Below are 14,950 nucleotides of genomic sequence, written 5' to 3' on the forward strand. Positions count from 1 at the left end.
TGAGTATCATTTATTGTTTTGTTTTCCGGTGGATGCTTTGCCTTTTACCATTAAAAGAAAATGAGTATCCACAATCCCGCTGCGCCTTGGTCCTTCTCTATCCAGTATGACATTTTCAGCAACGAGTACGACATATTCTGTGACAGAATTCCCCACCAAACCAGGACCAAGCAGCGGAAGAAGTCTGGCGAGGACTGGAGAACACTACGGGTAAGGGAGACCGAGAGGCACCCCCAAGATTTTTTTAGGGGGGGGCACAAGGGCTGTTTGACGGGGCAAGACTGGAGGGCCAGTCAACAGTCACCAGAGCTGCCCGCCAGTCAGTCACCAGAGCTGCCCGCCAGTCAGTCACCAGAGCTGCCCGCCAGTCAGTCACCAGAGCTGCCCGCCAGTCAGTCACCAGAGCTGCCCGCCAGTCAGTCACCAGAGCTGCCCGCCAGTCAGTCACCAGAGCTGCCCGCCAGTCAACAGTCGCCAGAGCTGCCCGCCAGTCAACAGTCGCCAGAGCTGCCCGCCAGTCAACAGTCGCCAGAGCTGCCCGCCAGTCAGGAGTCGCCAGAGCTGCCCGCCAGTCAGGAGTCGCCAGAGCTGCCCGCCAGTCAGGAGTCGCCAGAGCTGCCCGCCAGTCAGGAGTCGCCAGAGCTGCCCGCCAGTCAGGAGTCGCCAGAGCTGCCCGACTGCCAGGAGTCGCCAGAGCGGCCCGACTGCCAGGAGTCGCCAGAGCGGCCCGACTGCCAGGAGTCGCCAGAGCGGCCCGACTGCCAGGAGTCGCCAGAGCGGCCCGACTGCCAGGAGTCGCCAGAGCGGCCCGACTGCCAGGAGTCGCCAGAGCGGCCCGACTGCCAGGAGTCGCCAGAGCGGCCCGACTGCCAGGAGTCGCCTGAGCGGCCCGACTGCCAGAGCGGCCCGACTGCCAGGAGATGCCAGAGCGGCCCGACTGCCAGGAGATGCCAGAGCGGCCCGACTGCCAGGAGATGCCAGAGCGGCCCGACTGCCCGGAACTGCCAGAGCGGCCCGACTGCCCGGAACTGGCAGAGCGGCCCGACTGCCCGGAGCTGCCAGAACCGGAGCCACCTCCAGATATAGGTGGGTTGGGGAGAGGGGGTGTAGCACAGTGCCGTCGGTAACGGCAGCCACCCTCCCTTCCCTCCCTTTTTGTTTAGGGGTTATTGTTTGTTGGTTTTGTTGGGGTATTGGGGATTTTCTTGTGTTTTTCTTTTTTAGGTGCATCCCGGAGTCTGCACCTTGAGGGGGGGGTACTGTCACGTCCTGACCAGCAGAGGGCGTATTGCTTAGTCTTGGTCAGGATGTGGCAGGTGGTTTGTTTGTTTAATGTTGTGTTGGTGATTGGGACTTCCAATTGAAGGCAGGTGTGTATAGTTGCCTTTGATTGGAAGTCCTATATAGGTGTGTGTGTTTGTCTTTGTGGTTGTGGGGAATTGTTCTTGCACTGCGTTTGCATAGCCTGTAAGACTGTCCATGTTGTGAGTATTGTTTTGTTTTCCGGTGGATGCTTTGCCTTTTACCATTAAAAGAAAATGAGTATCCACAATCCCGCTGCGCCTTGGTCCTTCTCTATCCAGTATGACATTTTCAGCAACGAGTACGACATATTCTGTGACAGTTCCTCATTTTAAGGTCAACCTTGTTAAGTGAACTGAATTTTGTTTTAATATGGTGAAAAATATTTTTTTCCAAAGAAACATTGAACTTCTAATAGTCAAATCATAGTGTAAAAGCAGGTGAGCTGGTTCTACTCTTTTTGGCCATTTCCTGGTGTTTTGTGATGGAAAACTGAGTGGGTCAAGCATTACATGTCAAACCAAATTATAGACAGGCTAGAAATGGTAAAAAAAAAAGTGTGAATTGTATTGCCACTGTTGCATACAAACTTTGATTCTCCCTGTCACAAGGGGATTTATGGCTGATTTAAGATGAAATCATCAACCCTGTTACGGTCAACCCTGTTACTTTAATTGGCACTTAATAGGCACTTACTATAGTCATTTTTTAATTTAACCTCTTGAGATGGGAAAACTTGTTTTTTATGAAGTTGGAACATGTGCTCTTTATGACAAAATGTAAAAATGAGGTGAAATCCAACGAAGTCACACTTCTCAAAAGGCATGGAATTAGTGGAATAACCTAACTGTAAATGATGGTTCAGAAACGGCCCTTTTCGTATCTCCTCCTCTCTCCCCTTGATGCCATGTCTTGCCTTCTGCTTCTCTCCTAAGGCCCCTCCCAGTTTCTTAGTGTCTGCTTTAATGTCTGTCAACGACCTGCGGCCAGAGGATTGGTCTGGTCCTAATAAAACTGGTCTTAATCTGTCTGCTTTTATCAGGCACCCCACAGACAAAGTAATCTTATCCGTAGGCTACTTCCTTTGTTCTGTCCCTTCCCACCGTGGTAGCCTTAATCAGCACTGAAGGAAACAGAATTGGAGGAGCAGGGACAAGTTGAATTGATTATTGGCCCAATCATAATGGACATCCATAGGATTCCCATGGAACTTATACACTGAGTGTACAAAACATTAGGAATACCTTCCTAATATGAACTGCACCCCCCTTTGCCCTCAAAACAGACTTAATTTGTCAGGGCATGGACTCTACAAGGTGCCGAAAGCATTCCACAGGGATGCTGGCCCATGTTGACTCCAATGCTTACCACAGTTGTGTCAAGTTGGCTGGATGTCCTTTGGGTGGTGGAACATTCTTGATACACACAGGAAACTGTTGAGTGTGAAAAACCCAGCATCGTTGCAGTTCTTGACACACAAACCGGTGCACACAAACCCTTTCATAGGCAGAAACCCGTTCAAAGGCACATAAATCTTTTGTCTTGCCCATTCACCCTCTGAATGGCACACGTAAACAATCCATTCTCAACTGATTCAAGACTTAAAAACCCGTCTTTAACCTGTCTCCTCCCCTTCATCTACAGTGATTGAAGTGGATTTATCAAGTGACATCAATAAGGGATCATAGATTTTACCTGAATTCACCTGGTCAGTCTATGTCATGGAAAGAACAGGTGTTTCTAATATTTTGTAACTCAGTTTATTACTGGACGTTTCTTTTAACCCCGACCCATTTGAGGCCTTTCCTTACCCTGTATGTTTTTAATGATAGTTACTGTGTATTTTTCACTTTTTGATTATCACTCTCAATTGCTAAACTGCAGCCTGTGTTCCTCTCATGGAAATGTGAGAGCCAATATCACATTATCTCGCTGACAGACTGAATGCCCCATCTATAGTTACCACCCCATTAGACACAGCAGGAATGTCCTTGAAAACCTTTATCCAGCTAGCATAAATCCATATCTCCTTATATAACTCTCTCTCTGAGGGGAAAATCTCTTCTTCTGGGTAAAAGTTTACTCTAACCACTTTCTATTGAGTTGTTTTGCTTTCCCTTCAAACAGAGGATAATGTTCTTTGCAGGTGTCGCCTAGAAAGATGGATTTGTTTTAGAGTTGAGATGTGGTAAAGATTTGCAGGATTTCTTTAGAAGCCGAAGAGAAAATGATTTGTAAATGCAACCATGCCTGTGTTTTTTTCTCCTAAACGCAATATAAGTGAGCTTTGGAGGTACCAGAGGGTGGCCTGAGTCTCATCTTCCTCTGCCCTCCCTGGGTTTAGTGTTTACCAAATCTTTATTGATCTATCTTAGAGCTTTGTCATCAAAGTTCAAAAAGCAAAGACAATACCACAGGCCAATGTTTTTCTGATCTCCAGCTGCAAGCTGCAAATCAAATCAAATGTTATTCGTCACATGCTTTGCAAGCAACTGGTGTGGACTAACAGTGAAATGCTTACTTAAGGGCCCTTCCCATCAATGCAGGAGCTGGCTTTGTACCGTGCAAAAACAAAAACATCATTACATGTCAGTAATTTGACAGGTGGGATTTATATTCTCTCTACCTCTATTTCTCTATGAGAAAATAGGTTTCTTTAAGAATCAATATAAATCATATATCATATTATATGTAGTATTTCAAATATGCCTGTAATTCAGCTTGTGTTCATTAGGTTACAATGTAGCAAAATGAATAGAAATGGAAATCTAAATGTTGTGACTACAAAACAATTACCCTAGTAAGTGCAAATAAAGTGTTCAACAAAACAAAACAAAACTACTATTTCAACTTGGATATGTAGCAACAGTTAAGTAGCATACTCTATGAAATGCTCACTCTTTAAAGCAATGAGTGATACTGACATTTAATTCATTGTTACACTACGTGCTTCTTTCACATGCTTTGCTTGCTGTTTGGGGTTTTAGGCTGGGTTTCTGTACAGCACTTTGAGAATATCAGCTGATGTACGAAGGGCTATATAAAAATAAATTTGATTTGATTTGAAATTTGATACTTAGGCGAAACTAAAGGCAAATCTCATTCTCCTGGAAAGTTGCATTCTAGAATATTCCATCAGTGAGAGCCAACCGTAGATATGATGTCTGGGCCCCAGGCCTGCTGTACTCTGTGTGTGCTGCCTGGGTCAGAGGAGGCTGTGGTGGAGACTTTAATAAAGGAACAGGCCTGGTACAGTACAGTACAGACAGGGATGCCTGTGTTACTGCCTGAGGACACACAGTCTGATGGGGCCCAGATAGGAGGGACTGGGCCCCGCCTCGGCCAACCAACGCATCCATTCCTATTCTCACTTCACCTTGATAGGTGATGAAACGGCCCCTGAAATTGGTTACTAATTGTTTTCCATTCATTTGTTAACAGAAAGCAAGCATTGTCTATTCTTTACATTCATCATGTTGTTGAACTAGTCATATTCAACAGTACGCAGAGACACTTTCCTTGGCAACTGTTGTTCTAGTCTTATAGGTAACCTGAGTGTCCCAGGCCGGTGTGTGGTGGTGGGGTGTCTGGTAACCCAGATGAGGTTGCTGTTTCCTGTTTTACGCCGAGCGATAGATGTTTGCCATGTTATCTCCCATCCAGGATGGACGGGTTGGTTACAGCAAGCTAGAGGAGTTTATTTACAGGTCATAGACTGGATTCACTCACCTGTATTGAGCAGTGGTTGTCATTACTTTGATAACAACGCAGTAACATTAACACAGACCCCAAACGTTAATTTCATCATCAGAACTAAAATGGACAGACCAAGATAGAATAATATTATTGGCTTCTAATACGGTATGATGTCAAGTGAAAATGCACTAAAGATTTTTTTTTTTAAATCTACGAATTAAGACATCTAAACGTAAAGGGCTGCTTCCCAGACCCAGATTAAGCCTAGTCCTGACTTGAGCCTAGTCCTGTGTAGCTCAGTTGGTAGAGCATGATGCTTGTTCTGCCAGGGTTAGGGGTTTGATTCCTGGGGCCAACCATACGTGAAATGTATGCATGCGTGACAGGAAGTTGCTTTGGATCAAAGCATCTGCTAAATGGAACATTTTAAATGACTGAATATTTTTGCAGGTCAGGACGAATCTTGAGAAAGGGAAAGGGGATACCTAGTCAGTTACTGAATGCATTCAACTGAAATGTGTCTTCCGCATTTAACCCAACCCCTCTGAATCAGAGAGATGCGGAGGGGGGGCTGCCTAATGAAGAACTATTCAGCATGGAGCGCGGCGTGGAGCGCGGGGTGGAGCGCAGGGTGGAGCGCAGGGTGGAGTGCAGTCACTAGGAAAGAAGGAAACCGAGATTCTTTCCAATGTGCAGTTACTACAGACTCAACCCAATACACTATGACATCACAGCAGTAAGAGAGATGGGGTTTGGTAATAGGCCTACAGTTGGATGGAGACAGCTCCGTTATAAACACACACACATACATACACACACACACGCATACACGCACTGACTGTATCTATGACACTGTGCTCCACATTGGGCCGGTGTACCGTTACGGCTGACTAGCTTCTGGCATAGTCTCATGTTATCTGGGACAGAAGAGTTCAACATGATTCCTGAAACAGAACCTGGTGCTATGGTTCTAGGTGTTACACAGCTACAGATGTAGCATGTTAATTTGATCTTCTGGTTGCAAGAGAACTTTCCTGTATTGCAGGATATGTAAAAGTTCCAATGTATTTGAGGTTTAAAAAGGCTTCTTAATATTGTAATTTCCACTTTGAAATTTCAGACTTGATTTTACCTTGCGAAAAATTTATCAGCCCCTACAAAATGTACATTAAATATAATCCACAAAATAATTCTAATTTCTTGTTGCTGCAGGATTTTCTTCCCGCTGTAGCAAACTGGCTCAAATTAAGATCCTACATCTGTAGCTAATCACTGACTGTTTTCAACTGAGAATATTCCCCCTCACCTTTCCACTGTGATAGCCTATGTCTGTTGTGGGCTGAGCTGGGTATGTGCTCCACATTGGTGGTGGATGTATTCCTTTTACCAAAAGACATATGCCGTAAACAGTCCAATTTCATATTAAAGCAAGTAGACCAAGCAGGAGGTACTTACATAGTGCACATGCTATTACAGGAGGCTGCTAAGGGGAGGACGACTCATAATAATGGCTGGAACGGAACAAATGACATAGCATCAAACACATGGAAACCATGTGTTTGATGTATTTGATATCATTCCACTTATTCCGCTCCAGCCATTACCACGAGCCCGTCATCCCCAATTAGGGTGACACCAACCTCCTGTGATACTATATACAGTACCCTTCCAACTCAACTATGGACCTTGAAGTTAAAGCTTTGCTATTTGAAGAGTATTACCACCAATAACTGTGTTTTTCATTGTTCCTGTCTGAACATGGACTGGTTTAGACCTGGAACACCAGGTGGGTGCAATTAATTATCAGTTAAAACAGAAAAGCAGCATGCTCCGGACCTCATAGGGTCAGAGTTGAATAGCCCTGATCCTAACAAGTGCACTTATTCAGATGAATGCTAACTTCAGTCCAAATTCCATTACATTAATTACTCCTGTTTAGCATGCGCAATCATGGCAGTAAATTGTACTAGAAAATGTGCAATGCCACAAAACACCTTGAGGAGCATAATGTTATAGAACGTATCCTGTTTACCTTGCCACCTATAACAACCAGTTGTGGTTGATGAGAGAAGATGGTATCCCCTGACGTCATGAGCCTGAGGCCAGTGTTAAAGCTTTGCTGTTTGAAGAGTATTACCACCAATAACATCCTCCTCTTCATTTCCTCCTAGATCGACCATATGGCTCGTATCTCACCGATACTGTCAGGACAACATAGACAACCAGGGGCACCACGGGCCAGGCAGGACTCCGACTTCATAACATCAACCCATCAAAACACACACACACACACAAACCCATTTTTTGGACACCACAATCACAAGAAGGCTGCAACCTCCAAACTAATACCTGATGATGGGGTACTGCAGGGAAATAACAGTGAAAAGGAATGATATAATCTTGATGGACATTCAAAGCAAAAAGCAGTCACACCAAACGCTTCTTTCGTCATTGCATTTATTGCTGAAGGTTTGTATAAAGATAATAGCAGCTGTACAATACCATATAAACACATCGGCAATCTTAACTGAGGCCTGAGAGGGATGACCTGCAACAACTCATTCTCATTGGCCAGCCTAATAAAGGGGAGGGGCACCACAGCATAGATATACAGCACTAGAGTAGGGTGATGTTACCCAGAAACACTAATCTAGGGTCAGTTTAATGTTTTCCCCTTATGGTTAAAGTTAGGATTTGGGGAGCGTAAGCTGATCCCAGATCTGTGCTTCAGGTAAATCACTTTTCAGAGCCACAGTACGCCCGAGAGCTCTTAGAACGAGAGAAATAACACAGAAAACCCCCACAATAACACAATAAAAAAAACACTAGACAAAAACATTCATCTTTATTGTATAGTCTACTGTTTACCCAGCATTTTCTTAGAAGCAGAGATGGGAAGTATTTAAAATACTTCTGAGAATTGTGTAATTTGTATTACACTGGACTGAACTACTCTCCAATGGGTTTTTAACAAGATCCTTTAGAAAGCTGTAATTTGTATTTTCAAAATACTTTTTTTTGTTATAGCGGTTCACCATTTTGTGGTCCCCTATCACTCTGCATTGGTATCAGAAGTCTGATGGCACTATGGGGTGATAAGAGCATCTGCTAAATTAGCTAAATATAAATGTGTATGTAAAAATGGACAATTGCAAAGCAAGCTGAGTGTTATGTGAACAAGCTCTGCCCCAAAACAAGGTTTGTCTAGAAGGGATACAGCTTTTGTGAAAATTGACATTTGTAGCAGGTTTCAGAGAATTTACGCAAGCAGGTTAGGAGAATTAACGTAGCAGTTTAGGAGAATTAACGTAGCAGGTTAGGAGAATTAACGTAGCAGGTTAGGAGAATTGACGTAACAGGTTAGGAGAATTAAGGTAGAAGGTTAGGAGAATTTATGCAAGCAGGTTAGGAGAATTAACGTAGCAGGTTAGGAGAATTAACGTAGCAGGCTAGGAGAATTAACGTAGTATGATTAGGAGAATTAACGTAGCAGGTTAGGAGAATTTACGTAGCAGGTTAGGAGAATTAACGTAGCAGGTTAGGAGAATTTACGCAAGCAGGTTAGGAGAATTAATGTAGCAGGTTAGGAGAATTAACGTAGCAGGTTAGGAGAATTAACGTAGCAGGTTAGGAGAATTTAGGTAAGGAGGTTAGGAGAATTAACGTAGCAGGTTAGGAGAATTAACGTAGCAGGTTAGGAGAATTAACGTAGCAGGTTTGGAGAATTTACGCAAGCAGGTTAGGAGAATTAACGTAGCAGGTTAGGAGAATTAACGTAGCAGGTTAGGAGAATTAACATAGCAGGTTAGGAGAATTTAGGTAAGGAGGTTAGGAGAATTAACGTAGCAGGTTAGGAGAATTAACGTAGCAGGTTAGGAGAATTAACGTAGCAGGTTTGGAGAATTTACGCAATTAGGTTAGGAGAATTAACGTAGAAGGTTTAGGAGAATTTACGCAAGCAGGTTAGGAGAATTAACATAGCAGGTTAGGAGAATTAACGTAGCAGGTTAGGAGAATTAACGTAGCAGGTTAGGAGAATTAACGTAGCAGGTTAGGAGAATTAACGTAGCAGGTTTGGAGAATTTACGCAAGCAGGTTAGGAGAATTAACGTAGCAGGTTAGGAGAATTAACGTAGCAGGTTAGGAGAATTAACGTAGCAGGTTAGGAGAATTTAGGTAAGGAGGTTAGGAGAATTAACGTAGCAGGTTAGGAGAATTAACGTAGCAGGTTAGGAGAATTAACGTAGCAGGTTTGGAGAATTTACGCAATTAGGTTAGGAGAATTAACATAGAAGGTTTAGGAGAATTTACGCAAGCAGGTTAGGAGAATTAACGTAGCAGGTTAGGAGAATTAACGTAGCAGGTTAGGAGAATTAACGTAGCAGGTTAGGAGAATTAACGTAGCAGGCTAGGAGAATTAACGTAGTATGATTAGGAGAATTAACGTAGCAGGTTAGGAGAATTTACGTAGCAGGTTAGGAGAATTAACGTAGCAGGTTAGGAGAATTTACGCAAGCAGGTTAGGAGAATTAATGTAGCAGGTTAGGAGAATTAACGTAGCAGGTTAGGAGAATTAACGTAGCAGGTTAGGAGAATTTAGGTAAGGAGGTTAGGAGAATTAACGTAGCAGGTTAGGAGAATTAACGTAGCAGGTTAGGAGAATTAACGTAGCAGGTTTGGAGAATTTACGCAAGCAGGTTAGGAGAATTAACGTAGCAGGTTAGGAGAATTAACGTAGCAGGTTAGGAGAATTAACATAGCAGGTTAGGAGAATTTAGGTAAGGAGGTTAGGAGAATTAACGTAGCAGGTTAGGAGAATTAACGTAGCAGGTTAGGAGAATTAACGTAGCAGGTTTGGAGAATTTACGCAATTAGGTTAGGAGAATTAACGTAGAAGGTTTAGGAGAATTTACGCAAGCAGGTTAGGAGAATTAACATAGCAGGTTAGGAGAATTAACATAGCAGGTTAGGAGAATTAACGTAGCAGGTTAGGAGAATTAACGTAGCAGGTTAGGAGAATTAACGTAGCAGGTTTGGAGAATTTACGCAAGCAGGTTAGGAGAATTAACGTAGCAGGTTAGGAGAATTAACGTAGCAGGTTAGGAGAATTTAGATAAGGAGGTTAGGAGAATTAACGTAGCAGGTTAGGAGAATTAACGTAGCAGGTTAGGAGAATTAACGTAGCAGGTTTGGAGAATTTACGCAATTAGGTTAGGAGAATTAACATAGAAGGTTTGGAGAATTTACGCAAGCAGGTTAGGAGAATTAACGTAGCAGGTTAGGAGAATTAACGTAGCAGGTTAGGAGAATTAACGTAGCAGGTTAGGAGAATTTACGTAGCAGGTTAGGAGAATTAACGTAGCAGGTTAGGAGAATTAACGTAGCAGGTTAGGAGAATTAACGTAGCAGGTTTGGAGAATTTACGCAAGCAGGTTAGGAGAATTAACGTAGCAGGTTAGGAGAATTAACGTAGCAGGTTAGGAGAATTAACGTAGCAGGTTAGGAGAATTTAGGTAAGGAGGTTAGGAGAATTAACGTAGCAGGTTAGGAGAATTAACGTAGCAGGTTAGGAGAATTAACGTAGCAGGTTTGGAGAATTTACGCAATTAGGTTAGGAGAATTAACATAGAAGGTTTGGAGAATTTACGCAAGCAGGTTAGGAGAATTAACGTAGCAGGTTAGGAGAATTAACGTAGCAGGTTAGGAGAATTAACGTAGCAGGTTAGGAGAATTTACGTAGCAGGTTAGGAGAATTAACGTAGCAGGTTAGGAGAATTAGGTTAAGCTGTATCCTATCTAGACGTGACCCTGAAACATGGCCAATAATAATACCCAGTGTGCTTTGCAGTTCATTTTGGTATGTTCATTTTCATATATACATTTACATTTTGGTTATTTAGCAGACACTCTTATCCAGAGTGACATACAGTCAGTGCAAATTAATATCCACATATCACAGTTATAGCAAGTAAAACATTTCTGTAACCGTTACTGAGAATGTTGTTGCTGTTCGGGCCAGCTAAGTGCTTCTGTATTATAAAATACAAAATACATGTATTTTAATTAAATACATTTCAAAATGTAAGTATTTTCTGGTTTATTTTGATACATTGATCTTTATGGTACTTTGTTATTGTATTTTGTCATTTTTGCCAATCCCTGCTCAGAAGTGACATGGAAAATGTTGATGACATAATAGTTATCTTATCATTACTAATTTGTTTGTTTTGGGGATTCATTAAGTATCAGAAAATACCCATTGTCACCTCCTAATGTCTTTGTAAATACCAGGCAAATACCAGCTGAAAGGGGGATGTAAACACAGTGTTACCGGATGTCATTATCATTTCTGTGGTGGGGGAACGTTGAATAGAAAACAACATGGCAGCCGATTACACAGGTAGACATTCTGAGTTTACATTCATCAGTATTGGAAAGCAGGTGGGATATTGGAGAGAAGTTGACATAACTAACTCTTTAGAGGCAGCTGGAGGCCTGATACCCTGGAAGAGCTGGGAAGGTGCAAGACTGGCTAAGACAAACTGCACACAGCAGCAGTACACAGTACCATAGCTCCATGAATTTCTGCCCAAAGAAGATAACGACAGTTTGTGGGGGTTATTATGATGGTGATGGTGAAAAGGCTGCTGTTGGCTGATTGCACTAGAGATGAAATCCACCAATAGGATCGCAGTGTGGAAGATGTGTATGTGTGTATTTTGTATGAGAGGGGTCCATGAGGTGGGTATAGTGCGGGTCAGAGTTTACCCTCTACAGGTGACACAGCACTGTTTCTGGATGGACCTGAGGGAGCAGCGGCCCAGCAGCTTCAACTTGTCACAGAACCGAGACGACATGCTGTTCTTCCTACACAGCAGACCTATACAACCAACACCAAGGACAGAACAGAACACGGATTTAGGTCAACCGCAATAAATAAAAAAAAACAGAGCAGCTACAGTTTAGTACCTTGCTTAAGGGCATCGGCACATCGACACATTTTTCACCTAGCTGGCTTGGGGATTTAAACGAGCAACCTTTCGGTTACCGGCCTAGCGCTCTTAACGGCTAGGCTACCTGCTGTACTGTATGTCAATCAACAGCATATACAGCTCTGGAAAAAATTAAGAGACCAGTGCAAAATGATCAGTTTCTCTGGTTTTACTATTTATAGGTATGTGTTTGGGTAAAATGAAAATGTTTGTTTTATTCTATAAACTACTGACAACATTTCTCCCAAATTCCAAATAAAATATTGTAATTTAAAGCTTTTATTTGCAGAAAATGACAACTGGTCAAAATAACAAAAAATATGCAGTTTTGTCAGAACTCAAATAATGCAAGGAAAATAAGAACATTTTTAAACAACACAATACTAATGTTTTAACTTAGGAAGAGTTCAGAAATCAATATTTGGTGGAATAACCCTGATTTTCAATCACAGCTTTCATGCGTCTTGGCATGCTCTCCACCAGTCTTTCACATTGATGTTGGGTGATTTTATGCCACTTCTGGTGCAAAAATTCAAAAATTCTTACCTGTGTTAGTCATACCTGTGTTAGCCTTACCTGTGTTAGTCATACCTGTGTTAGTCATACCTGTGTTAGTCGGACCTGTGTTAGTCTTACCTGTGTTTGTTTTACCTGTGTTAGTTTTACCTGTGTTAGTCTTACCTGTGTTAGTCGTACCTCTGTTAGTGGTACATGTGTTAGTCGTACCTGTATTTGTCTTACCTGTGTTAGTCGTACCTGTATTTGTCTTACCAGTGTTAGTCTTACCAGTGTTAGTCTTACCTGTGTTAGTCGTACCTGTATTTGTCTTACCAGTGTTAGTCTTACCAGTGTTAGTCTTACCAGTGTTAGTCTTACCTGTGTTAGTCGTACCTGTATTTGTCTTACCAGTGTTAGTCTTACCAGTGTTAGTCTTACCAGTGTTAGTCTTACCTGTGTTAGTCGTACCTGTGTTTGTCGTACCTGTATTTGTCTTACCAGTGTTAGTCTTACCAGTGTTAGTCTTACATGTGTTAGTCGTACCTGTGTTTGTCTTACCTGTGTTAGTCATACCTGTATTTGTCTTACCTGTGTTAGTCGTACCTGTGCTAGTCGTACCTTTGTTTGTCTTACCTGTGTTAGTCGTACCTTTGTTTGTCTTTCCTGTGTTAGTCGTACCTGTGTTTGTCTTACCTTTGTTAGTCGTACCTGTGTTAGTCGTACCTGTGTAGTCTTACCTGTGTTAGTCTTACCTGTGTTAGTCATACCTGTGTTAGTCTTCCCTGTGTTAGTCATACCTGTGTTTGTTGTACCTGTATTTGTCGTACCTGTATTTGTCTTACCTGTGTTAGTCATACCTGTGTTAGTCTTACCTGTGTTAGTCATACCTGTGTTAGTCATACCTGTGTTAGTCGGACCTGTGTTAGTCTTACCTGTTTTTTTTTTACCTGTGTTAGTTTTACCTGTGTTAGTCTTACCTGTGTTAGTCGTACCTCTGTTAGTGGTACCTGTGTTAGTCGTACCTGTGTTTGTCGTACCTGTATTTGTCTTACCTGTGTTAGTCTTACCTGTGTTAGTCATACCTGTATTTGTCTTACCAGTGTTAGTCTTACCAGTGTTAGTCGTACCTTTGTCTTACCTGTGTTAGTCGTACCTTTGTTTGTCTTACCTGTGTTAGTCGTACCTTTGTTTGTCTTACCAGTGTTAGTCTTACCTGTGTTAGTCATACCTGTATTTGTCTTACCAGTGTTAGTCGTACCTGTGCTAGTCGTACCTTTGTTTGTCTTACCTGTGTTAGTCGTACCTTTGTTTGTCTTACCTGTGTTAGTCGTACCTTTGTTTGTCTTTCCTGTGTTAGTCGTACCTGTGTTTGTCTTACCTTTGTTAGTCGTACCTGTGTTAGTCGTACCTGTGTAGTCTTACCTGTGTTAGTCTTACCTGTGTTAGTCATACCTGTGTTAGTCTTCCCTGTGTTAGTCATACCTGTGTTTGTTGTACCTGTATTTGTCTTACCTGTGTTAGTCATACCTGTGTTAGTCTTACCTGTGTTAGTCATACCTGTGTTAGTCTTCCCTGTGTTAGTCATACCTGTGTTTGTTGTACCTGTATTTGTCTTACCTGTGTTAGTCATACCTGTGTTAGTCTTACCTGTGTTAGTCGGACCTGTGTTAGTCTTACCTGTGTTTGTTTTACCTGTGTTAGTTTTACCTGTGTTAGTCTTACCTGTGTTAGTTTTACCTGTGTTAGTCTTACCTGTGTTAGTCGTACCTCTGTTAGTGGTACCTGTGTTAGTCGTACCTGTGTTTGTCGTACCTGTATTTGTCTTACCAGTGTTAGTCTTACCAGTGTTAGTCTTACATGTGTTAGTCGTACCTGTATTTGTCTTACCAGTGTTAGTCTTACCAGTGTTAGTCTTACCAGTGTTAGTCTTACCTGTGTTAGTCGTACCTGTGTTTGTCGTACCTGTATTTGTCTTACCAGTGTTAGTCTTACCAGTGTTAGTCTTACATGTGTTAGTCGTACCTGTGTTTGTCTTACCTGTGTTAGTCATACCTGTATTTGTCTTACCTGTGTTAGTCGTACCTGTGCTAGTCGTACCTTTGTTTGTCTTACCTGTGTTAGTCGTACCTTTGTTTGTCTTTCCTGTGTTAGTCGTACCTGTGTTTGTCTTACCTTTGTTAGTCGTACCTGTGTTAGTCGTACCTGTGTTAGTCTTACCTGTGTTTGTCTTACCTGTGTTAGTCTTACACTCCTGCAAGTTGCATGTCCTGATTGTGTCAGGCCTGTTTCTCTGGTCACAGAGACTGTTCTCCACAGAGCTAGAGTCCTCAACGACACACGGCACCACGCGATGCTGCATCCCCCCGCCACAACTCACAGAGCACTGACACACACAGAAGACAACAAACATTACTCACACACACTATTCCCCACTGACACACAGTACCATGCAATGCACACTC

The 14,950-nt window shown here is 42.5% G+C and overlaps 1 protein-coding gene across 1 annotated transcript in view; it reads right to left on the reverse strand.

Annotated features, from left to right (window-relative positions):
- Positions 1-7,438: 7,438 nt before the first annotated feature.
- adamts12 (ADAM metallopeptidase with thrombospondin type 1 motif, 12) overlaps positions 7,439-14,950 on the reverse strand; it is a 55,723-nt gene continuing 48,211 nt past the window's right edge. The window contains exons 24-25 of the mRNA XM_014161801.3: positions 14,721-14,871; positions 7,439-11,878 (exon numbers count right to left, since the gene is read on the reverse strand). Of these exons, the coding sequence (XP_014017276.1) occupies positions 11,763-11,878; positions 14,721-14,871 (267 nt within the window). The 3' untranslated portion in view covers positions 7,439-11,762. The remainder of the gene's footprint in view (positions 11,879-14,720; positions 14,872-14,950) is intronic.

The sequence above is a fragment of the Salmo salar genome, chromosome 20 (genome assembly GCF_965601325.2).
Source record: "Salmo salar chromosome 20, fSalSal1, whole genome shotgun sequence".
NCBI lineage: Eukaryota > Metazoa > Chordata > Actinopteri > Salmoniformes > Salmonidae > Salmo > Salmo salar.